A 24532-nucleotide genomic window follows, 5' to 3' on the forward strand; every position below is an offset into this window, starting at 1 on the left:
ACTTGGAAGTTGATGTTTAAAATGTATTAAAAAAATAAACTAAAGGAAAATATGTGAAGTGTCATTAAAAAAAGAATACAAAAAGAAAATCTTATTAAAAAAATAAATTTAACGCTCTGATTGAAAGCTCACAGAATTATAGCTACTTTCCTTAAACCACATCGATAGGTTAACAGCTAAATCCAACATACTCTACTATCTTGACGTATTAATACCGAACCCACAACGCACAGCAACAAAAACACACAGGATCATCGCCGTCAATCGTTCATTATGAAGACGACGACGACGTCAATGAAAGCCTGGGCACGTGTGTTTCCGGCAGCGGAACCGCTTTTTAATCCCAATCGTGCAAAACCGATCAAACATAAACTCCCGTCCCGTTCCCGGCCGGGGCGGCAATGAATAATCGTATAGCACTCGAGGTGTTGGTGCTTGTGGAGTTTCTTTTTTTTATATATTTGCGTAAATGCTGTTTGTTATTGCACCTTTGAGCATAAAAGTACCTTGCTGAGGGGTTTTTTTTTTGTGTTTGTAATTTTCGCCAAAGAAACGACTTTACTTGAGCCTTAACAAAACAGGAGATACAGAGCGAAAAGGGAGAGAGAGCGAGCAAAAGAGACAAGAAAAGAAAATAGCAGCAGCAGCAGCAGCAGCGAGCGACTTCTTTTTCACACCGGGTCCGGTGCAAAGTTGAAGCACGTTTGATGCTTTGTGCAGAACAGGTTTTCCACACACAGCCAACAACCCTCCGGGAGGTTCTTTCCAATCACACACAACCCTTGGTTTTGTCTCTCGCTCTCTTGCCTTCTCTTGCCTGGTAAGAAACAGAAACAAATGCCATTGCTTGGTGGTGTTAGTTGCACTGAGCCTCCCCGTACAGTGGCCTCACCAACACACTGGAACGGAATTTTATCCATCACCTACCCGGTATCCATGTGTGGGTTGCGTCGGTACAAAATGGCCGTAAGCTTGCTAGTGATCTCGCTCACCCCACCGGCAATGTAAGGGGTAGTTTTCCCTGCTACGGGTGTGCGTGTCTTGAATAGGGCGGAGCAACACGGTTGAAAAAGCGCAACCCTTACCTGTTCCCGGCCAGCGATGCGCTGGTCGGGAAGTTGCTTTGTCACTTGCTCGCGGTTGTTCGCGCCGTCGTCGTCGTCGTTGCTGTCCGTTCGTCGCTTGTGTGATTTTCTCACCCGTGCACGGGGAAAATTGTAGTGTGCGGTTGAAGGTGTGTCGAGATTTTTTTGACAGCGCGCTCGTGTCTCGGCAGTGTGCGGAGTAAAGTTTAATTGCACGTTTAATTATTATTTCGGTTTAAAAACGCCGCGTGTGATTAGTGTGCCGTGTGCATTTTTGCTGCTGTTTTCTCAACCGCATGAGATTCGGTGTGTGATCGGTGTTTTCATCCGTTAACCGGCGGTTTTGATGCGGTCGGTGCAACTGGTGTGAGAGTGGTCCTGAGGTGCGTCAAGAAGCGTCGAAGTGCGTTTGAACGAAGAACGAGAACAAAATTGGGAATGAAAGAAAATGATCGTCGGCGATAAACAACTGCGGGAGTGTAATTGTAACAATGATGAGTGAATGAGTGTGGCTCATAATATTTGCCCTATGGAGATGCAGCTTTAAGCAAAGGTGGAGAGTCGTGCCTGAGAACAACATATAAACCCTTGCCGACGCAAGATCAGCCCTGCAAAACAGGGAATTAAATAAAATTGAAGATCGATTGAGCGATCGCCGGTGTACCAGATAAAAGCCGTCAGGACACCTCGCTCCTTGGCAGTGTGAAAAGTGTAAAAAAGGTGTGGTGTGCTTGATCGTAAACCAAAAAAAAAAACCCGAAACAAACGTAAAGGAGAATAAGAGATCCCGAGAGGTCACAAGGCATCTTCAAACAGATCCCAAGAGTTGGGCGACGTGTGCCGGTGGAAAACCAATTCCAAGTGTGAGCTGATGCTGGGCAGAACCAGTGTGTGTTGCACCGTCAAGTGAGTCGTCCCCTCCAGGAATTCGTTTGTCCTGGAAGCGGTGGAGAAAAAGTGGGCGAGAGAGTGAATCTTTGTGGTGGTGTCCTTTTGAATAGTTTCTCAAAGTGTGCTAATTTCGGAAGGAGTTTTCCCTGAGTTTGTTTGTTTTGTGTATGTGTGTGACGGGGTCTGTGCTCCGTGGTGTACCGTGAAGAAAGAAAAGCAAGCCTGTGATCAAACCAGCTTAGGCCCCGTAAAAAAAGTAGTGACTCCTCTGGCTGGGCGCTGGGAGTTGCGGAAAACCGAGGCAATCAAATTGTTGAAAGAAAAAGCCAGTGTTTGTGTGCGTGTGTGTGAGACTAGCAGCGACAAGGAGCCTTTTAATTTCGGTGTTGTAGAGGTGTGTGTTGTCGCTTCCGGTTCGTCGGACGCGGCAAGATAGAGAGTGCGATAGGTGACCACGCTTACAACAACGGCCTTACAATTCATTTCGATAAAGTGGCCTCGATCGGCGCCAACACGCTCAACTTTACGGACCTGGGGAGCCCTTACGAGGGCCCCCCGAGCACACCCCAGTCCGGCATGGATGCGCCGGATGCGCCGCACACGCCGAAGTACATCGACGGCGGTGCGACGGCAACCGCGCCCGGCAAATCGGCGTTCGTCGAGCTCCAGCAGCATGGGTTAGTGTTCTTAGTGGTGGTTTGCCATTCAATTGAGAGATAGTTGCATCGAAGTATTGAAAAGTTTGAAAGTTCCTATACTACTTTACGTTATACGACTTCTAGCTTCAGGACTATTCGAGAGGAATTTGAGAAGTTTTGAGTTAGTTTGTAATATACAGCTCACAAAAGTTATATCCTAATGAGATATGGTTTGATCGGCTTAATTTTTTACAGCATGTCTCAAAATCTTCGCAGCTCTTTTTGATCGACAAAAAGATCAAATTTTTGGACAGGAAGTATCAGGAACTCAGGAATATTTTTTGAGCATTTTTATTGGGTCTAATAATCGCTCTTGATCATCTCATTTAATCAGATTACTTAGTGGATATTAGAACTTATGCTACTGTTTGGATTTGAGTCTCAGTCAAAAAGGCCACAGGTAATCAATAGGCCCGAAAATGTTCATTGATGTTGAATATGTAGGTTCAAATCATAAATCTCTAGCCTACAACATATGTCCACAACGGATCTAAAATCCTTCCAAACATTTCCTTTTGAATAAGGTTTAGATTGTAAGAACTCCTTGACCGTTCATAATTCATCAAGAGCATTTAAACACTTCAAGACAATGTATTCATGCGCTTAAAAATAGAACAGAGCCCCATTTTGCTACGGCTAGCATTATAATTTCGTTTTCGCTGATTACAAAAATAAATTCACATTCATTCATGCGCATTGGCCACGGCTCGTCCTTGCCGAACTGTATCATTGGGACACACACACACAAAAGCGCACGCACACACCGGATCGATACCGAATTGCTCCATTAGACCGTTTAATTGTGCCGGTGCTTCCGTAAAAGCAATTAGCACCCAATCGATGAGGCACCTTATCATCATCATCATCATCATCATTAGCAACGGTATGAACCGTACCGTCGTGAATCGATGCGAAGTGATGCATTTACATTTAAAGGTCCTAGAGCTGAAGAAGCAAAAGGATGGAAAAATGTTAATCCAAACTGACAGTGATAAATGCGATTACATTCCTGGTGCTATCGAAGCTGTGTTACGCACACGAGACATCAGTAATCAAAAGTAGTGAAGTGCCATAAAAAAAAGGCAGGCGACAGATAACAAACTCTGACCAAACGGTAAAGCAAAAAGGTTTTTCAGCAAAAGCATGTACCTCCCGGGCGATTTTACCTGGTTGCCTGGTGGTGGCTGTAGTGCATCGCTATTTGTGCAGCGATAATTAGCACCGGCTAATGATAATGATTAATGACGCTTCGGGTATGGTGGGCACGCGTCCCAAGACCGGGCGGTGGAGGGCATTGAATTCGCGAAATGACGCACCGGTCACATAGTAATGTGTAACTACAACGAAAACGCAAACAAAAAACTAAGGCTCTCTCTCTATCTGAAGCATGTGAGCATAACTGTAGTGGACATCTGCGCTGGATGTCCGCGTTTTTATGGTTACCATTTTTGGACGCTTTTATAGCAAACTGAGACAACAAAAAATTACAGAACGCTAGTACATCGCTACAGTTCCGCGTGGAGTGAATTTCCAGCGAACCGGCGTAGAGCAACTAAACGATCTCGTCTATTGATTCGGTACGATCGAGCGAAAACGGTACACGGCGAGCGTTTCTGTGCCCGATTTGGAGCGGGTGTATCGGTTCGTCGATGTTTTTTTTGTGCGTGTGTGTGACTACTAGGCTTTTTAGTTTTACGACCATCATTCGTTCCCATCATTCCGCCGCCCTTACGGTCTAAGGTTTTTTTATAGCCACCAATTTGTGTGAATCCCTGTCACCCGGTGGCCCGGTTCGAACAGTAGGCAAAAATGTTGAAAGCTACTAGCGCACATAAATCGACGGAAACGTCTACATCGTAAAAAAAAAACACGGCCGGCGTACGAAGAATCGTATAATATGTGGAGCACAATATGCGTATACCACCACCAAGCAGGAGGAGCATGGCTTGTTTGTTTAACTGTTTGCACGAACGAAGCAAAAAAAAGGGTACTTTGCAGGCAATTGTTTACGTTATGTTTTTATGATTAACTTTTACACCGGCCGTCGGACCGGGAAGGGGGGGCCGGTACGGTAATGTAGTTTGTCAAGTTTTATGGCACATACACGCGTGCCCGTAAGGCTCGCGCAAGCAGCCCACTACTTTATGGCCATAGCTAATTTTGTCCTTCGCAAGCGATGGGTGCTTCTGGACGAGCACGTTGGGATTGGGAATTGATTTACGTGGCTTCAATCAAGCTCTCGCTCCGATGGTAGACCGATGAGCATTGGTTTGATAGATTTTTACAGCAGAGTAATTTTTGGTTTACAGCGTACCTATTTCCGTTAATTACCGTGGTGGGGGTGAGTTGTGATTTATTTATTTACAGTCAACTCAGTTAAAGACGACCCCGGAGTGCAGGTGAATGAAGCGAAGGGTTCATTGCTATTTTTTTACGAGCCGACCTTACTTGACATGGTGATCCTAACGTACCGATAGACTTGGTTATGTGCCGAGATGCCAACTAAACAACATTATTTGTGACGAATTATATTCCACATCTCAATAGCAAGTTTTATTTACAGTAATTGAGGCTCTATTTTATATTTGTCACACTGTCAAGGGTTGAAGTGTCAGTCATGAGTCGCACCTTCGACTTCAAAGTTGGGAGTAATTTTCGAATAAAGTGTCATTATTTTGTTCTTTATGTGATTTAGCATGCTATAATTAGTAACTTATCACCAGCTAAGGACTTATTGCAGGAACCTTTAAATGATCACGATGCTCGTTATCACAAATATGATCGAACTACAAGAAAGGTTTTTGAAAATCTGCATAAAGCATCTGGTCGTGAATTACCTGTGGGTAATTCGACATTCGAAAGTTAAATTCTGATACACTAAAGCATGCTATAAAATTCTACTAATAAAGTTGTTTTATAGAATGAAAATTAGTTGATTATGAACAGCTAAAGGTTTTTATGGAAGGAAGCTTAAAGTGATCACATAAACACGATCTAACTACAAGTAAAGGTGTTAATAAGCCATACAGTTTTTGATCATGAATTATCTGAGGTTTATTACTTTTCCAAGATAAAATCGACTATACTTAAGCGTGCTATAAAATGCTATTAATATAATTTTCGATAACGCTATGATGAGCAAATTATGGCACAAAGAGCTAAGTATTTGAATGAAGCATTTTATTGATGCAAATTTAAACCCTGAACACTCAAGCATCATTTCCTTTTAAAAACACATTAAATAAAGCAAATAGAGCCTAAATTCCTCCATGGAATTGTTTAAAACATTCAATCGTTTTTTTATGTTGTTCACTCTACTTCAGCAAGCTCGGCCAAACGTTTCCGTGGCCCGACCAGCGTCTCTAATGGGTCGATCGAAATTAAAGGTTTTCGCTACCGAAATTGAATTATACGTAAATTGTTTAATTCATTCAGCCGTATTATGCGTACGGGAGGCACTAGACCTCGGGGACCTAGATATTGGTATGGAGCAGCAGTAGCAGCAGCAGCAGCAGCTGGCCAGCTGGGGTTGTACTTACGCTTGTTCTTATTTTCCACCCCTACAATATGGCAAACGCTTTTCAGTTTCTCTCTCTCTCTCTCTCTCTCTCTCACACACTCGTTTTCTTTACCACCGAAAATCATCATGAGGTTTACCGTACTAGACACAGCGCAAACCCCGAAACGCGGCGCGTAGACGTTTGTACGGGAGCGTTCCGTTGATGGACGCCATGCTGGAAAAGCGGTGGGCGCCGCCGGATTTTTCCATCCAATCCAAAAACGTTACCTACCAACCAGCTCGCGCGCGTGTGTGTTACACAAAACTCGACTCGGGTGGTGGTCGCTTTTCTCACCCATTTCCGCGCCTTCCATTTGCTGGTGGCGCCATCCGGCCACCACCCGCCGCACCTTTTTGGCGGGGAGTTTGCTCTACGTTACACGTACATAAAATTACATCCCGTCTGTTTGTTTTTTGGCTGTCTGCTTTACATCAAGCGCCAGCGGTTGTTTTAAAAATTGAGGTTTAATTGAGATTTTGTTTTTTCGGGATTCGGTTTTTTGGGGCCAGCTAAGTTTCCCCGAGCAACTCGGCAAAGTAGCGCATTTGCTTTCGGTGTTATTATGTTGCTTGATTTTTTCACAAAACTGTTCGAAAATCGGTCCATCAAGTTGTTCGAAGGGATGAGTTCAAAAACAATCAACCATTTTCCGAGGGAACAATTTTCAAACTTTTCAAACTTAATTTCGCGAAGCGATCGATCGATGAGGAAAATTAAATTATTTAAGTAAATGCAACATTCAGCTAAAATTGGGTTTTTGTTTCTACTCCTTTAGGTACGGTGGCATCCGGAGCGGTTATCAGCATTTCAGTGCACAGGGTGGGCAGGATTCGGGCTTTCCGAGTCCACGCGGTGCCCTCGGCTATCCGTTTCCACCGATGCACCAGAACTCGTACTCTGGCTATCATTTAGGCAGTTACGCACCACCCTGCGCTAGTCCACCAAAAGATGGTAAGTTTTCCGCACAAAATGTAGCTGTGAGAAGAAGGAGACCGGAGCTGCGACAGGATAACGGAGGATCGACCGGGTTGTGTGGTGTCTAGAGGTTAAAGTTGGGCAACTTGAAGTGAATTTTTTTTATGCCGTATATGACTTCAAAAATAGTGAAACATGTGAGTGTTTTTCATCAATTTATTTGGGTGATGAACCCATTTCAAACAGCAAACTGCAGCCGATGGGGGTTTTTGCTCTCTCACACGACCCGATGCATTAATGCATCGAATGCATTAGATTGTGCAAAAAAGGTTTCCATTTTCTGTTTCCTTTTTTGTCTGTCAGCTTTATATTTTTACCATTGCAATATTTTTTGTTCATTAGAAACACAAAACCGACCGGTTGAAAATGCTTGCTAACCCACTGCGGATTATTTATCATGCCACATTAATTAAGAAGTCATTTGCGATGAGAGGGCCAGATGGTGTGTAGCTTTACAAAAAGACAAAAGGAATTCCATTTGTAGAGTAAGTAACAAAAACCTTCAAACAGTCAGCGAACGAACGAGAAGAAAAAACACCGACGGTTGTGAGCAGCCGTAGACAAAAAAGTGGCATTTTTAATGCATTTGTTTGATCGGTTAGCGAGCAGTAAATTGAGTCGAAAATGAATTGAACGTAAAATGGATTTAGAAGTCATTTAGCTGTGTTTTCTTAAGGTTTTTGAGAAGCTGCACTCGTGAGTTGAATGTGAGAGACAAATAGCAACATATCAACTTACCAATATAAACCTTCGGCACACGTTTCCAATATGTCGTTCATTCTTCCCCGAACTAAAAAGCACAAACTAATGGCGCTATCGCTTTAGCAACAATTCAAACACACACACAGCCACATCAATCGAGCTCGTGCCAAAAAAAACCGTCGTCCATCCCCACAGAAAGCCTAAAGGTGCAAATTAAATTAGACCCAAACCGCGTGCTGTTTTAGACAAGCGATAAGCAGGAAACAGAAACCTCGAGACACGCAGGGGAAAATCTTGGCGCCCTGTGCAAAAATTACAAACCACCCTAGGGCCTGAGGGCACACGGCTGGACGAAAAGCATAAAATATGTTTCCAATAAAAGAGAGAACACACACACGCACCCGAACCCGAAACATAATCCGGACCCATCCGGCAACAATCAATGGCCGTTCGGGGGTTCTGGCTGGTACTGTACATCCGCCCTCCATGTGTGCTGTTCCGAGGCGCTGTGGAGGAAATAAATAAATAAAAAAACGCTCTTCGGTAACGAAATAAAAAGTGTCGCTCGGATGAATAAAACAGTTCGAGCAGCAGCGTCGAGGGTTGCTCCCTCGCTTCCGTCGTTTGGTTAAAGCAAGAAGAAAAAGAAAAAAAAAGTTTCAACCCGTCGGATATGGTTTCCGGTGCCGGGGATCCGAAATCGAAGTTCAGCGGCACCCGGCGGACACCCGGGTAGGCGGTGCCCGAGAAACAAACCCCCTCGTGAATCGACCTCAACCGGGGCTGGTTAGAGAACTAAGGTCCACCGTTTTGGTGCGTGTGCCCGATATGGCGGCTGGCGGAATGTGAATGCGTTCAGCTGTTTTGCTGAACTAACGCCGTGTGTGTATGTGTGCCCTCTTTATTTCTATTTCTCCTAGGAGTCCACGGCGTTTTTTTTTGTTTGTATCAAGCATCCATATCACGCACCTTTCTCGGCGCAAAACCGTTTCCGGTGCGCGATTCTATCCGTGCTCCGTGTGGCCAATCCCATTGCCGGCGCCACAAAGGAAGTGTGGCACGTTTCGCTGTGTAGCAAACGGAGGATCTCCGTCGGCGATTTGAATAATAATAGCGCACCCGGACCCGGGAACGGGATACGACACTGTATCGCCGGTGTGTGCAGATTTTGGGTAAAGGGTGCAGGATCCTTTTCGGGCGCGGCTGTGTCCGACTCGGAGGGCTCTGAACCCGGAACTGTCCTCGCAGAAAGATGATCTGAGGAGGTTCGGGAGGGTCGTGCTGTGTGGAAGGAACCAATTGAACTTAAAAATGATTTATATGCTTTGAATTTGCTAGATGAGCGACATATTGAAGATGTATCAGGAGCTAGAGCAGATCATTCAACAACATTTTATATACGAGGTTCCGGATGAAATCTGCCAGCTTCTTGATGAAAGGATTTAGCAGTGAAGCTTACGTCACTAAATACTGTTTTTAAACCATATCAATCTGCTTGCAGTGCCTTCTTTTAAGGTTAGTCCTGCAACCTAAGTCTCTTTGAAGACTACTGGCTGTTGCTCCAGTGATCTTACACAGCCCGTATCAGCCAACGAACTTCAACAAAACTTCGAATCCAGCACCGTATTCACAGTCGGTCAACAGGCACCTTACAAAAAAGCACCACGCCGTAAAGAACGCTGTGGGACCATTTATGTAAAAGTAGGGCACCGAGTGCAGTCAAGGATTTCTGCGAAAAATTACCGACCGTTTCGACCCGGTATTTATGCGACAGAGACAGCGCATCCCAACACCAAAACGACACTCGAGGGACGCCGTGCTTTTGTTTCCCCCGAGAGGATGATTTCCGTAGATGGTGTGGCCGGGATCTGCCGTTGAGCATATCTCACCTCCCGGGGAGTGGAGTCCTCCGTGTCGGGTAGGGATTGTTGATGTTGGGTGCCAGTGAAGTTGTGCTTTGTGTTGAAGAGAGTAGCTAGATTGTTGAGATTCAAATACTTTAATGCTTATGCTCAAAATTGTATTTAAAGTTCAATTTCTGATTGACAAACGTGAGCCTCTTCAGGTTAACTCAACTCCAAAGCATGGGGCGAACCAATTGCACAACCCAACAACGTGTGACGTGATGGAATTGTGGAGTGTTCGCTTCACAAAAGCCCGACCACCCGACCAAAAAACTCCCGGTCTCCAAAAAACGGACCACGTCCGCGATGCGAATTCCTCTGGAAGAAAGCTGGAGAACGGGGTTTTGCGCGCAAACCAGCGACAATCTGAGCACCCCTTGGTCGGACCCAGTGCCTCAGCACCAGCGCCTCACACGTAAAAGGACGTACAGCAGGACGGAATAATTTATTCGCAAGCACTTTTCGCGAAAGAAAACAAAAAACCTTCAACCGGGATGCGGGAACCGTTTGCGTGAGAGGACTTCCTTAGACGATCGTGTGCGTCTTTTCGGTTGCTGTTGCCTCTCGCGAGTGTCATGATTTTGGCAGCAGTCGTCATTCACGCCGCTCAACAACAATTGCAATCCCGGCAATCTCCGGTGTTCGGTGCGTGCCAGTTTTGTCTGGAAGATGGATGGGATGTTAATTTCGTCGATAGCACCCAACGGACGGACGCGCTCGGCTGGAACCAACATTGTTGTGGATGTGTGTGTGTGTGTGTTTTTGTTTCAAATTTTACACCGATTCCCATTTGGGTACGTGAAGACACGAGTTTCTCCCTTAGAAGGGTGGCAGCGTGAGTGCCGATTTAAATTTTAATCCCACCCGAATCGGGCTCTCCTTTATCAATATTAAACTGCATCTTGCATGTGCGGCTGGGTGCGTTATCTCGCGCGTGTGAAGTCGGTGGACACACCCGACGAAGACTCTTTCTCACACGAAACAAGCCAACAAATGTATGCTCCATTTATGTATGAGCGTAGCAAGAGTGGCATGGACGACGACAAACAGTAGCGCACCACCAGTTACGCTGTAGGTGCTTCTGTACTTGAGCTCTGGGCCTGGGTGTTTCGCATGGTATGAAGCTCGCACGCAATGCCGGACCATTCCTCGCTCGCTGCGTCGGTTGCCGGGCAGAAAGCATGTTGGCACACATAAATTAACATTTTTGATTAAATACGGCAAACGCATTTAATGTATACTGAGCACAAGTACGCGCGTACACACCTTTCGGAGTGTTTCTTCGCTCTGTAGCGAAAAGGGAATCAAATTGGTAAGTGTTGATGTGAAACGGCGTTGCGAGATTGATTTTTTTTCGGGGAAGTGACGCAAGACTTTGAAGTAGGATTTTTATTTTGTGTAATGTATTGTTGTCGTTTGATCTTCGAGGGATAGAGTGTTAGAAGCCAGCGAGCATACTAAGAATTAGAAGCTAGCGACATCTATGGGAATTCTATAGAGGCTTCTCCTAGAGATGATTCATGCCTACATTGTCCCACAACCAGAACCGAAACAAGCTGCAACATTGTTGCAAGTGGCAAGTTTTCGGCCCCTTGCTTCCCCCGGGGACAGGAACTCTCGCGGCTCAGGAAACTTTTTAGCCATAAGGGAGCGAAAACTTTTCCTTTCCATTTTCAATCAAATCAATTTCTGGTCCCAAGTTGGCGGGCGCCACCAGGCACCGTGAGATACAAAACAGGCCGCACAGGGAATGCAAATGAAGTTTTGCACTTTCTTTGACACGCATAATCCACCCGACGGGCTACTTCAATCGGGTCATGACAGGGACACAAACGGTCTCCTCACTCCGGCACCTTGTTTGATCGATAGCGAAGGATGTGCATGTGCAGTGTAAGCTGGCCAAACATTGTTGATCGGTTTAGAGCGCGAGTCGCGCGAGAGAGAAATGGATCTTTCAACGGACCAGTCGCGCCAGCCGTTGGTGGGCCCGGACGGGGTGTTAATGAAATCATTATCGGTTCGTTTTTGTGCCATCGGGTGGCAGATCGAGTATGGTGAAGGCAAAGTATGACACCGACAGAATGAGATAGGTAGATGCCCGGTCCTTCGTTATCCTGATCCTCCTGGTGCTGTTCGCCGCCCCGCCTTACCGGGCTCGATAGAGTGTGTGTGTTTTTCTTCAATTTTCATCATCTGCAATCGATCTTTCGTTTTCTCTTCTCTCTCCATACTACCGGTTTTTCCCCGTATCCGCCACCACCACCCTCACCGACGACCGCGCTGCACGTGAACGCGTCCGCGCCGAACGCCGACGGTGACGCGCATTTCCTGCTAGATAAATTAGAAGACACCGGTCTGCGGGTAAACGGCAAGGGCAAGAAGATGCGAAAACCGCGCACCATCTACAGCTCCCTGCAGCTACAGCAGCTCAACCGAAGATTTCAGCGAACACAGTACCTAGCGCTACCGGAGCGGGCCGAGCTCGCCGCCAGCCTCGGGCTGACGCAGACACAGGTAAGTGGTCGCGATAGAAACTTATTTTTCTCCAGCTATCATAAATATCTAATCGAGCGCACAGACCATAGTGTCCGATGGCTTAGTTTCACTCCAGACGTCCACGTGAAGTTGGATTTTCTTTTTTTTTTTTTTGGGAGAACCAATCGATCGGAAATTTGATTTTAATTCGCCAAGGCTCAACGCCTGGTTCCGCTCCTTTTTTTTTTCTTCGTCGGCCTAAAATTCCATTCCGAAAAAAAAACTAATGAAGGGGTTTTTGGGGTGCTTGTGGCCAAATTTCTTTATTAGATTTGTTAGGCGAATTACCGTACCGGAAATGTGCGCGCACACACACACACACCGAGTGCTGTGTGTCGGTTGGGGGCCACCCTCGAAACATCGATATCGACATAATAATGGCTAATTTGCGACAAGCGGCAACACCACTGTCAAAAACTTTTGCCTTCACGCTTCACAGACCGACAGCGGGAGGCAGGAGCGACTTATCTGACGGGGTGATTATATTATTTCGGCAAACCCTCCGTGCCGAATTTTCCACGCTCCAAAAGGGAAGATACTTTCCCAACCTTCCGCACACAGAATCACGAAAGGAAAATCCAGAGACACCAAAGTGAACTGTTCCTCCATCACCACAAAGCAGCGTGTCGTGTCAGGGTTTTTTTCGGGACGAGGAACGATCCACCCAACTGTAGAATATTTTTATTTGCTGCAGTACGAGGGTCGTTGGAGAGTTTTTGGCCCCGATTAGCACCGGTAACCTGCCTTTGGATTTTCCAATGCAACCCCGCGCACGGGTTTGACCTCCCGGCTGCCGGGTGATTGACAACGTCGTGAATCGTCCAGCAGGTAGGCAACCCACGGGAGGTTCGTTTCCGGGGTGAAAACATTTGCCACCCATCACCCTTCCCAGGCCACGCGGTTAGGGGTGGACCACTCTCGTGCAGTGGTTCAAACACAAACAAAGGAACTCGGGATTGATTGCCTTTTAGCCCTGCGCTGTGTGTGAAGTTGGCGGAGGTCGTAGTGGAAGATCCCGACGAGGTATGGCAATCGATTTTGAAAAACCAATCGACCCAATCGTGTGGGTCGACTCACTTCAAATGACAGACAGGCTGGAGACTTGCTGGGCGGCAAGTCCTGTCGGTGCATGGCAATTCTACCGGGCCGACTCCTCGAAGGTGTCTTGGACACACGCAAACAAACCTCCGGATTGAGCCGGTGGAAGCTTGAATAATGGAGCATGAAACCGATTTTCTATTCTGTTGGAGGACGATCAAGACAAAAAGAAAAAAAAACGAGGAACCCGGAAAACTTTGTTATCAAGATTTTTTTGTTGGTTAGTCGTTGTTGTGGTTGTGTTTGCGAGCAACTCCAAAAATCACTGTCACAGGTGAAGCTCTTTACTGCTTTGAAACACGAATCCGTTTTGTTTGGAAAATGTGCTCGCCCAAAACCCGAAAAGACTGATATGCAACAACTGCCCTTCTGGAGGTCTCTGGAGAGCCTTCCCACCGAAAAAAAGAACTCTATTATCCGGTTTTGGGGTTTGTTTGTGGCTTGTTTTACCCTTATTTTTTGAAGCGGACGAAGCTTTTGACACACGGATCCACCACGAAAAGCGTTGCTTGCACGGCTTGTTTGTGTTTCTTCTGCTAACGCTGTTGGAGCGTCGTGCACGTCACAAAGGTGGGGAGGATCTCGGTGGTACGGGCAAATTGAATTAACGCAACCTGCCCGCCCACTATCAATAAATTCGAATTGAAAACAAAAGAAGACGTGTCCGCCCGCTGACGCTAACTGGCCCTTCCTCCGGACTCTCTTCTCCCTCTGACATCTTGTTCCCTTGGTTCCGACAGCGTCCCACACTGTCAGGACCATTGGGTTATTTGCTCGGTTTCGACCGAAACGAGTTATGCTGCCCATGAAGTTTCGATAAGGCAGACGGGCCAGAACGAGAGAACGGACTTGCCTCAAAGCTACCCGATGGCTGGCGGTTTGAGGGTAACCACGGTCGAAAATGGGCACATCATCCACCTCCTCCATCATGATCATCGGCAACAGTAGTTGTAACACAAGGCAGAAGCAACCATAGTAGAGAGAAAAAAAAAACCGAGGCAAAACACTCTGAAGGTGGTGGTTTCGAAATTTGAATAATCATCATCACAAGGAAGCATTGTTTTGGCCGGGTCGCACTTACAATGGACTACGTACTTCGACTCGGCGGGCGTTTTGGTGCAAGTGTTGACACGTCTCTATCGCTGCATCTCCTGGGCGAAGCAGTCTCTGGCTACTCATGCTGTTTGTATTAATAATGTCCAACCGATAGAGCTCTATGTGAACAATATGATACATTCCCTTCCAGCGATTAGGCTATCGCTCCCTTCGCATTGACACTTGCACAACAAAAACGCTCCTTTATTATCCTTCCGTTGTCCGCTAGCTGCTCCTCTTTTATTGATGGAAGAACTTGTGCGCGGATACCGTTTTTGGAACCGACCGTTCTCCAGTAGCGTCCACTCTACCTACTCCCCCCACCTTGTGAATGACAAATGTGCCGTATCGTGTCAGTGCCGTTCGTGGATAATTTATGATACTACTGCTACTGCTCCGCGTCCTCAATTGTCTGACTTTTTCCAGGGCGGACAGTTGCCAGCACCGAACCGATACCGGGCAGCGCAGGAAGGTGGGTGGGGTTCTAATTTCTCCATCCTTTGCCATGCCATCAAGCATTTGCTAGCCCAGAGTGTGACACGTTTCGTTAAAGCCGTTCCCGCCCGGACCGCCTTTCTGTGGTGGGTCGTAGCGCCTACGCACCTACCCGGCCGGTTTCGGAGTCCGATTCTGGCGAAGCAAAACTCAAAGGGGTTAAATTAATTTAAATTAATGGTCGATACGAAGCTCTGGCCCTCTCTCTCTCTCTCCTTCCCTTGGAGGGATGGGAGGGTTGGGAATCTCAACGGATCGAATCGGATCCGTTGTGGCCATCCCACACTCCCGCCAGTGACATGAAGACTCGGCGCTGTCTTTTCAATAAACGAGTCGGGAATGCAAACGAGATGGTACGCGTTTGATAGTGTAAAAGCTGGAGCTTGTTGACAATATTATTTATCGCTCCATTGTATTGGTGGATCGCCATTTTGTCGTACGCGGACGGGTGGCTTTGGGTGGCTTTTGGGAAGAGTGACATATTAGGACGTACGTCTGGGGGCTTAGGTATTGTTTATTGGGAGCTCTTAGAGTTACGGAGAAAGAAGGGAGTAAGCAAGAAATATGTTTTGGCAGAAGTTAACTGCAAAATAGTTCATTTAACTAAAAAAGGCGAGATATTTAGAGTCAAGATGAGTTGAAGTTTATTTGATTGAGTTCATTTGACTTAAACGTTGATGAATTATAGCACGCTGGATTAAGTGGAATGTATTAATAGCGAGAGCCAAACTTCAGCAAAGAAAGCATCACCTTCCACTAGACTACTACACTCCGACTCAACTACCAAACAATTAGAAATGACTATAATTGTGAGCAGCTCCAAGCCTCCAACTGTGCACCATCATAACTCCAGCTACCTTTCAGCGAATGAACTGGACGACCAAACCTATATCGCGTACCGTAACGAGGTATCGCAAAACGTATGCAAACACCCACCAGAAGGAGGTGCTGAAATGTGGGTGCCACTACCTGAACAAACAAAAAAAAAAGCTACTCCAACAAAAAAACCCGAAGAAATAAGTAGCGCGTTCCTACAATTACGATCATCATTACAATTACCGGTCGTTCAAAACCACACACACACAGGGGTCGCGCGCTTTTCAACGGGGCGGATCGATCTTGTGGAGCAATTGTTTCGATGATCTCGGCCAGACACGATGGAGGGTAGCAGCCACCCAGGAACACAGCCCGCCAGTACCTTGTTGGGGGTTTGAAAACCTATTGATTAGGTGTCGACCACGGTGAGGTTCCTACGCTGGAAGTTATCATTTGCCTTTCGTCTACCGAATAATGGATCGCGCTAGGCCACTCGTCGATCGATCGAAGATTAATGGACAGCAACGGGTGTGAAAGGTGACAAATTAGCACTTATGTCAGGTTGGAGGCGCAGCGATGGGTTGTAGAACCTAACCGATTCCACACCTCCAGGCCCATCGTTCCAGCGCGAAAACCCCGCACACTTTCTTCCCTACCTCGTGGGCTCGTCAGCGCTGAACAAATGACTCTCAAACACCTCAACCGACTGTGCACACCATTGTCAATCGAGTAAATTATTCACGGCCAGTTGTTCGGGCAGCAAATTATAATTCAATTTGCAACCGGAAAATTGTCCCCGAGAGCGTCCCCGGTAGTTCATCCGGCAGCCAATAAGGTTCAGCGGCGTAACGTCAGGCCAACAGGTTTGCAATTGGGAAACGGGAAGGATAATTGCAATTCGGTGAAGAGTCGGTACAAGACGGGCATGGATAGATCTGGTTTTTTTTTGCGCTTCCCGTTTTTGTTTTCCCCCAAAAAACCCTGCCGGACTAATTTGGTAAACAGGTACGGCACAAGGGGGAGAGCGAGCGAGTGAGAGTTACACCGGCGTAAAATAAGTCTCGCACCTGTCCGAATGATGTGGTACCAGTTGTATCGGGCGGGTTTTTTTTGTTGTTGTACTTCTTCTCTTCTCGCCACTGTTGCTTTATTGCTTGTAATTGGTGGCTGCCGATTATCGTTTCAATTAGCAGCTACAACTGTTACTACTGCCACTAACCTTTACGGCCTGTAACTCTGTTCGCCGTCCCGTTGGAGTGTGCAGGTGTGGTTAACGCAAGGCGACAAGTACGCCACAGCAAGCCACTCTGCTGGTGACACTTTACAACGGTGCGCTCCTCCGGAATGTTGCATGATTAATTGGGTGCGTGGTTTAGGTGTTGGTCAAGGTGTGCGTAACAGGACGAGCTAATGGAGCTGTCAATATTATTGCGTCGCCGAGATGAATGTTTCGTTTGAATGTGTGAAGGCTTAGAGAAGCTTGTGTTGCGTATGAAGATTTAATTATTTTGAGAGCTAAATGTGTATTTTACAAATTCCTAGTCATCCAGTAATGTCACATGCTTCATCTGCTTCATCATCAAACTATTGCTAGAGCTCGACTTTCCAAGAATCGCCCAGCCAGTCACTCAAACATTCCAAACATTTCAAATGTCGCTAGAAATGTTGCGTACACTGGAACTGATGCATTAGGAAGCCTTTTACTCACAGCTTTCTGGGGAACTTACTCATACCTGCTGGTTCACCTTTCCCAGCTCAAACAGTAGCGATCATTTGTGGAGCAGCTTAACTCGTACACGATCAGCTTAGTCATTCCGCCTTACCAAGCAAATAGCTGTGCAAATCCTCGATATGTCAAGCTAGTTGATTCGTTCACTCGCTGCAGCAAAAACTCATCCTCAACAGGGCAAGTATCCATGAGTCAGTCCAGCTGTAGTACCAGCCAGCCCAGCCTAGCCAGCTCCACTGACAGCTCCACTCACTGACAACACAATGTGTTGCAAGTCCCGGATAAGCCCGCCCGAGGACGGTCGGGATATACACGTACCCTTGACGCGCAACACGGTTCGCGTCGTTCGGAAACTGTTGAAAAATCAATTTATCATCGAATATAATTGCTTCAATTATTGTGCTGTGTTGCTGTTTTTCGTCGTTGTTGTCTCGTCTCGTTTCGCTCCGCTGCTGTATTCCACGTCGTTCTCTTGGTCTTCTTGTGTATTGTGTGGACCCAAGCCAGCAATAGTCCGCAATAGACGTACATTCCATCGGGCCGCGGTGCGTGCGTTCAAGTGACGAGACATCGCCAAAAAGATGATGCACGATCGGGACTGGTACGATCGCAGTGTTTGTCGGGAAACTGAGCAAACATGGTTCCATGGTTTATGGTCACTCTCTTGACATCGAAACATCAAGGGTGCTGCTGGTGCTGCTGCCCCTGCTGGCAGTAGTCAATCAATTCAGTTCGTTGATGGCTTATCGATTGTAATTTATCCTGTCTCGGGAGTCTCGTTGCGGTTGGTAAGGGAACCACGATGAGGAGCGTGTCAGCGAGTACAATAAAAGTTCGGACGCATCCCAGACACTTCCCTCGCTCTGCAGCTCTGCACAAGAGCGAAAGAGAGTGAGAGAGAGACATACAAGTCCCCTTCCAGCTCCGAAAATCCCGAATCGATTCGGAAGACATCAGGTTACTGGAGAGACCTTCCAAAAAAGGTTGTAACTTAATCGTGAGCATATGTTTTCCGTAATCCTTCTACAATGGGTAACCTGTTGCGCTGACTCATCGTAACGATTCCTGCCCCCGGGGGAATATTAGACGCGGTTTAAAGTCCGGCTGATTGGGGGTGAAATTGGAACAATTTTTCAACTAATTAGGATCGAAGTTTTACCGGAGACTGATGAGGACCAGGACCTTCGGTCCTTGAAATGCTATGCTGGCGTTCGGGTTATTGGAAACAGGGTGTCAACTTCGGGTCGGGTCGTTCGGAACACAATGCCAGTGGTGAAGGGTGGCTAATGATGTTACTGTGCCGAAACAGTGGCAGGACCTGCTCCCTAATTGGTTTAGGGTGAAATCTGTAATTAGACGCATCGACTGTGGGTGGGTTTTGAGCGAGATACGGAGGGTGACAGTGCTGGTGCGCCAATAGACATTTGAGTACTCGTGCTGGTGTTCGATAAGATTCGCAAGGGTAGGCCCCCGTTTTGAGCGAATGGTTCACTAGTTCGAATGACACAGCGCCTTTGTGACGCTTGCTAAAAAGAAGTATCGCTGATTATTCCAAGTCCTCTTCCATCCTCTTCTAATGCACCGCCTCTGATGCGGGGTCTCCGCTGTCCGACAGATACCTTCTAAAGGTCCCGTGCTGAATCATTGCAAAAGTTCACACGGATTCGCGTCTGGCACGGACTTTGAAGAATCGCTGGCTGTAGAACACCTACAGCAGCGGTACAATATAGGGGAGCCCATATAATCCTTGTTATTTTTACGACTTCCGTTTAATGATCGGCATCAGGATCCGTCTGCGGCAGTCGCCCGCTCCCCAAAATATCTCGCGCTCCTTTGAACCGTACCGTGAACCGAAAGCAGATGATTTGATTTACCTCCACCAAAAGGCCTACCTTCTGGCTTGTGTGACCTCCCGCTGGGTTAATAACGTATGCAACACACCGCCGGGCAACACAACCCATCGGCAATGTGTTAGCTAATGGATCAACAACGCACAGCAGGGAATCGGTTACCGATCCGTGGAGAGCAGAGAAGAAAACAAAGTTGGCAGAAGAGCGCGTTTAAAAGGCAGCAAAAGGGCATTTGGAACCCCTTTTTTCCTCGGCTCCAGCGGGCGACGGCTGGTCAAACGAAACGAAACGCCGTAGCCGCCGACAGCGCAAGATAATCGAAACAAATTAGTCCGATTTTATGATCGAGAGCCCACCTGCCGCCGGGTCCTTTTCCTTTTTTTGAAGTTCGCGCGGATATGGGGCCTGTGTGGAACTAAGCTCATTAAAATCCTTTCCTGGCGCCGTCGTGCGGGAAATGCTTGCCGGATGGCACACGTTCGATGGAGATTCGAAGAAAAAGGGAGATCTAGAATTTGGAGATTTTCCAACGTCCAAATGGATTCGATACGGAACACATTGGTCGAGGCTCTTCAAACAATTTTTTTTCTCCTCTTGATAACTCTATAAGTTGGTTCTTTTTTTCCCTGTGAACGGTCATCCTTATCGATCGATCACCAGTTTTTCCGCTCGAATGCAAATGCAGTTGCGCAAATGCGCATCCAATAAATTATCCACCCTCGACGAGCCGGGTCCGGGTCCGATAAATCGATAAAAGTCAATTGTATTCAATTACGGTGACCCTTCCCTGATACGACCCCATTTTAACAGCTAATATATCCGCCGGCTCGATGGATTGTCGGGAGGGTAGGAAAGTGAAAAAGGGTTACTCCTCGAATCGATCGCCAGTGCACAAGATCAAGTAAAGTGCGTTCCACAAACTCTCGCACACGCATGTGTGCGCACCCTCTTGTGGGCGAGAGTATGGCTCTCGGTTCGGGCGTTCGTTCGGGTCAACAATTGAGCTGTAATAAATTTAATTAGCCCGTAGCCCGTGTTATGATTTACGGGCTCCGGGTGTTCGGGGTTCTGGTGCGTTCTCGCGCGGGCTGCTACGAGTATGGACACCGGAAGTGTCGTTTAGAGAAAACGCAGCCGGGTGCACTGATGATGGTCTGGACAAACGGCTAGCGTGAAAGATGGTCCGTAAACTAGAACACAATAATTGACAGATGCGATGGGACGATGGGACGCGCGCGTCATCTTGCAGAGGGAAAGAGTTGAAGCTGGCGCTGCACTTCGCGCGCGCTCCAATCTATAAATATAAGCCCGGTCAATCCGGATTTCAGCGGGCCGGGTGACGGGGCCTCGTCTAATTAACTCATTTATATACACATATTTACATTAGCATATTAATCGCCCACTGGCTCGCCAGCTCGCCCTTAAGTGGCATGATATTGAACCAATTTTTAAAGCATTCTTCTTTCGCTTCTGCTCTCTTTTCTTCCTCTCCGAATACACTCTGAACACAGGTTAGTAACGCACACTGGTTGCGCGATGGTTTACAAATGGGCTGGAAGTTAAAGTACCCGGTTGCTTGCTAGGACGAAATCAATTTACCCTCCTATTATACATGCATCGTAGATCGAGTGTGATCCAGAGTAAGTGGTGCTAGACAAGCAATAGACAACATCCACGGCACGAAGATCCTCAGACACAAGACCATCCCGAGAAGCACACGAGATCCCTGGGGCAAATTGTTATTTGAAAAGCTTATTTATAATCCTCAAAACTTGAAGCGAGAAAACAAAAACGGAAGCACTCCAACTCATCGCCATGTTACATCATTGAACTTGAATAATGATCTACGCTTTGTCTCTTGCTTTTGTTTCCCAAAAGGCGTGTGGATGATGCAAATCGGGAGATTGGGGGACCTCTCGAGAGACCTTCCGTTACGTTGGAAACAAAGCTGGGGGAGTCCCGAAAAAGCCACAAAAACCAATCGAAGCTGTCAATCGGTGACTGGCGGGAGCTGGACGACTTTTCGTTGCCCGGTACACCCCGTGGTGAGCAGTGGGATGTTCGAAGTAGCGTTTGGTCTGAGGACCCAAAAATCTACACGATCTACGGGTTTTGTGTAGAAAACATCAAGCGTTTGGACCGTTACGAATGAGCGCTGGACGTGGTGGAACACGCGGATCCATTGACGCGATGCCGCGATCTTGATCGCCGAATACGGAGCGGGAGACCGCCGAGCGATAGAACTGTGCCGGTGTGGCTGTTGTTTAATATACGTTAATTAAATTTCCTTTTTCTCACTTTGCGAGCTGGAGAAGATGTTTGACTTCCCGCTTTTCATCGACCGACCATTCATCTATTCGAACGCTCTGAAACACATGGTCCCCGGACGGACACTGAAAATGGACACTGACGGGAGCTTGCGAAGGAGACGGCAGAGGCAGAAGAACGTTTAGCGGCCAGATCATCCAACAATGTCCCGGGTGCTGTGCAGTGTTCCCAAGACATTCCGCGCTGCGTACGGGAGGTTTGATTTGGATGTCAATCATAATCATGTAGTAGGGCTTAATTTCATTATCTTCCCCAACAACAACCGGATCCGCTGCGCTGCAGTGTGCAGGCTTTGGTGTGGCCGGGCTCATCCTGGGATTTGTTTTGGGAAGCTTACGACGCGATCGATCGCGTCATGGCGATCGGTTGGTGCTGGGCTGATGAAACCATCAAACCATTGTCTGCTGGCGTGCTGGGTTGGCGATGAGTTGGCAGAAAAGAAGGTTGACGCTGGCGGGGATTGTATTCTTGGTAAACTCTCCTGTCGGGTTGGAAGGCGGGTTGAAGCAAACCTGCAGTGGACGACAAGTGGACGTGAGCACTTGGACGGGATGGTTCTATTGTGTGCCCGGATTTGACTCCTGATCCGGGGGAGAGAGCCTATCGGATTTGATGGGCAGACATGTGTTTCGGTTCATTCAGTCGCGTTCGAACAGATTCCTTGAGGTAGCTTGAACAAGTTGTTGAAGAATCGTAGTGGTTGAAGAAGCTTGTATTACAGAGACACAGCGACAAGTTCCATCAAGAATCCGTTACAAATTGTTATACATTCAAGCTTTATGGTTTATTTTAACCTCCAAACTGTAGGCTTCCTCTCCAATAATATCAAAACGCCATACGCAACGCTCCAACAGCAAAAAGCACGATCTCAACTCGCTCGCTATCTACAGCGAGAAAAAAAAAATGAGCACACAAACGCTTAATAAGACGGCCTCCCATCTGCGCGTATGGCGCTGGGGCGCTTCATTCAATCATCAGCGTCTACAGCACACTAAAGGTAAACAAATAATGCACATGAAATATCTGCTCATTTTCGGACGCCGCACGCGTTGCAGCGTCCACGCCGGATGGGCAGTCGGTGCCGCGAAAAAAAAAAACACCCCATAGCGCTGAAGAGATATGGGCACGGTTGTTTTGCAGCCGCACACAGACATATTGGCCATTTGCCAGCTGTCATGATGAAGTGTGATGAATCGCGGGAGGAACGGTGGGGACCGTGGGGCTGAAACAAATGAAGGCCATCGGTGTGGAGAAAAGAGGCAGAAGAAGATTCGGCTGTCGGGCGGCCGTACACCCATCTTACGAAATTCATCTGTCAATGATTTATGGAATTTTATGTAGCCCGAACCTTGCCAAACACACCTTCGATGATGAGCCGTTGACCAACATCGGCTGACCGGACGCTGGTTGAGGTCTAATATCGAGATCGAGCTGAGAAAGGTTTTGAGGATTGTTGTGAGGGTTTTTCTTACTTGTCTGGAGGTGAGTTAGCTCCTTGAGAATGATTCTGAAAGATCATCTAACACGTATCAGGCAGGTTCGTAGATCGCGTAGACAATTACCAACCATTAACCGGTAGCGGTGTTGAATATGTTTGCATAACGAGCTTCATTGATTTCATTTAAAAGTATAACAAGTATGACATTTAGCGGGCTGCCTGTCTGCTAGCCTACCGGCTACCGTCCACATAGTGATCTAAGTGGATCTGGTGAGCAATGGATTTATGGAATTCCAACGGTGTCAATCGATGACATTTCTATTACAGACGTCATTGATTACGCAGTGGCAAAGAATTAAAACCAAGCTCATAAACGCACGTAACGAAACTGCGTAGATCTGCCAGCCAAGCACTTTGATTCTCACTGCTTCAGCTCCAGCTCATCCAAAGTCCCAATCTTGCGCATCTTCAAGGCCATGAGGATGTGGATGTGTTTCGTAGAATTTTCTCTCTAACCACAATATTCTGGAGTCGCTTTCTCGGCCAAGTTTTTGGCGGTCTTTTGCGCAAACATTAAGAAGAACGGTGGGCTTCTTTTTCCTGGTACAGACAGACACAGACACACATGGCGGTATCTTGTGTTTTTTGGTGCCGGGGCGGAGGACTTTTCTCCTCGCGGCGGTACAAGGGGCACAAACATACGCAATTCGAAGTATCGAAGAACGGCGCGGTAGGTTTCGGAAACTTTGGGGCGGTTTTATTCATCTGTAGTGCCCGTTTGGCCGTGTATCGGCTTGGTTCCTTTTTTTTGTTTGGTCGGTCGACGCCCGCCTGGGCGAACCCTGTGGACAAGCCTAACTGGAACTGGGGATGTTGGGCGAATGTGTGTATGCGTTGCGTGTTTGAGACTTCGTTGCGATAGGGTTCGCGTTCGTTAAGTCTTAATTTGATCGAAATGTACGCTCATTTCGATGTGGTGTTGTTAGGGTTGATATATAGTGAGGATCGCCTGTTTTTCAAGCATTACTTCAGATGTCGAAAGAGAGTAATTATTTTATTGACAAGTTTCATTTCTTTGGTGGAGTTTTATAATATCTCTCCTTCTGTTTTCGGGGTTTGGACTTCATCACACACAACCTCTGCTGGTTAAGTTCGAATCCCCCAAGCACGTAACACGTTCGTAAAACAATAAAGAGCCAAGCTAAACTTCCAATGGACGCTGCTTTCCGTCGGATCGGTATCCGATGCGAGGCCCTACGGCTGTCGTCGACATCGTCGTCATCAACGGCTGCACAATGTTACGCCAATATCAAGGCATCAGTACAGTGTGCGC

At 47.1% G+C, this 24532-nt stretch overlaps 1 protein-coding gene across 4 annotated transcripts in view; it reads left to right on the forward strand.

The window, feature by feature from the left end:
- Positions 1 to 1118: 1118 nt before the first annotated feature.
- The window catches only part of LOC118514169 (homeotic protein distal-less), a 46587-nt gene continuing 23173 nt past the window's right edge, over positions 1119 to 24532 (forward strand). For 2 of the 4 annotated variants that reach the window (XM_036060832.1, XM_036060834.1), the window contains exons 1-3: positions 1119 to 2653; positions 7010 to 7185; positions 12151 to 12329. In XM_036060832.1, coding sequence (XP_035916725.1) covers positions 2553 to 2653; positions 7010 to 7185; positions 12151 to 12329 — 456 coding nt within the window. In that variant the 5' untranslated portion in view covers positions 1119 to 2552. Of the gene's footprint in view, positions 2654 to 7009; positions 7186 to 12050; positions 12330 to 24532 lie in introns of all 4 variants that reach the window. The other 2 variants (XM_036060833.1, XM_036060830.1) reach the window with 2 other exon arrangements.

The sequence above is a fragment of the Anopheles stephensi genome, chromosome 3 (assembly GCF_013141755.1).
Source record: "Anopheles stephensi strain Indian chromosome 3, UCI_ANSTEP_V1.0, whole genome shotgun sequence".
NCBI classification, from domain to species: domain Eukaryota; kingdom Metazoa; phylum Arthropoda; class Insecta; order Diptera; family Culicidae; genus Anopheles; species Anopheles stephensi.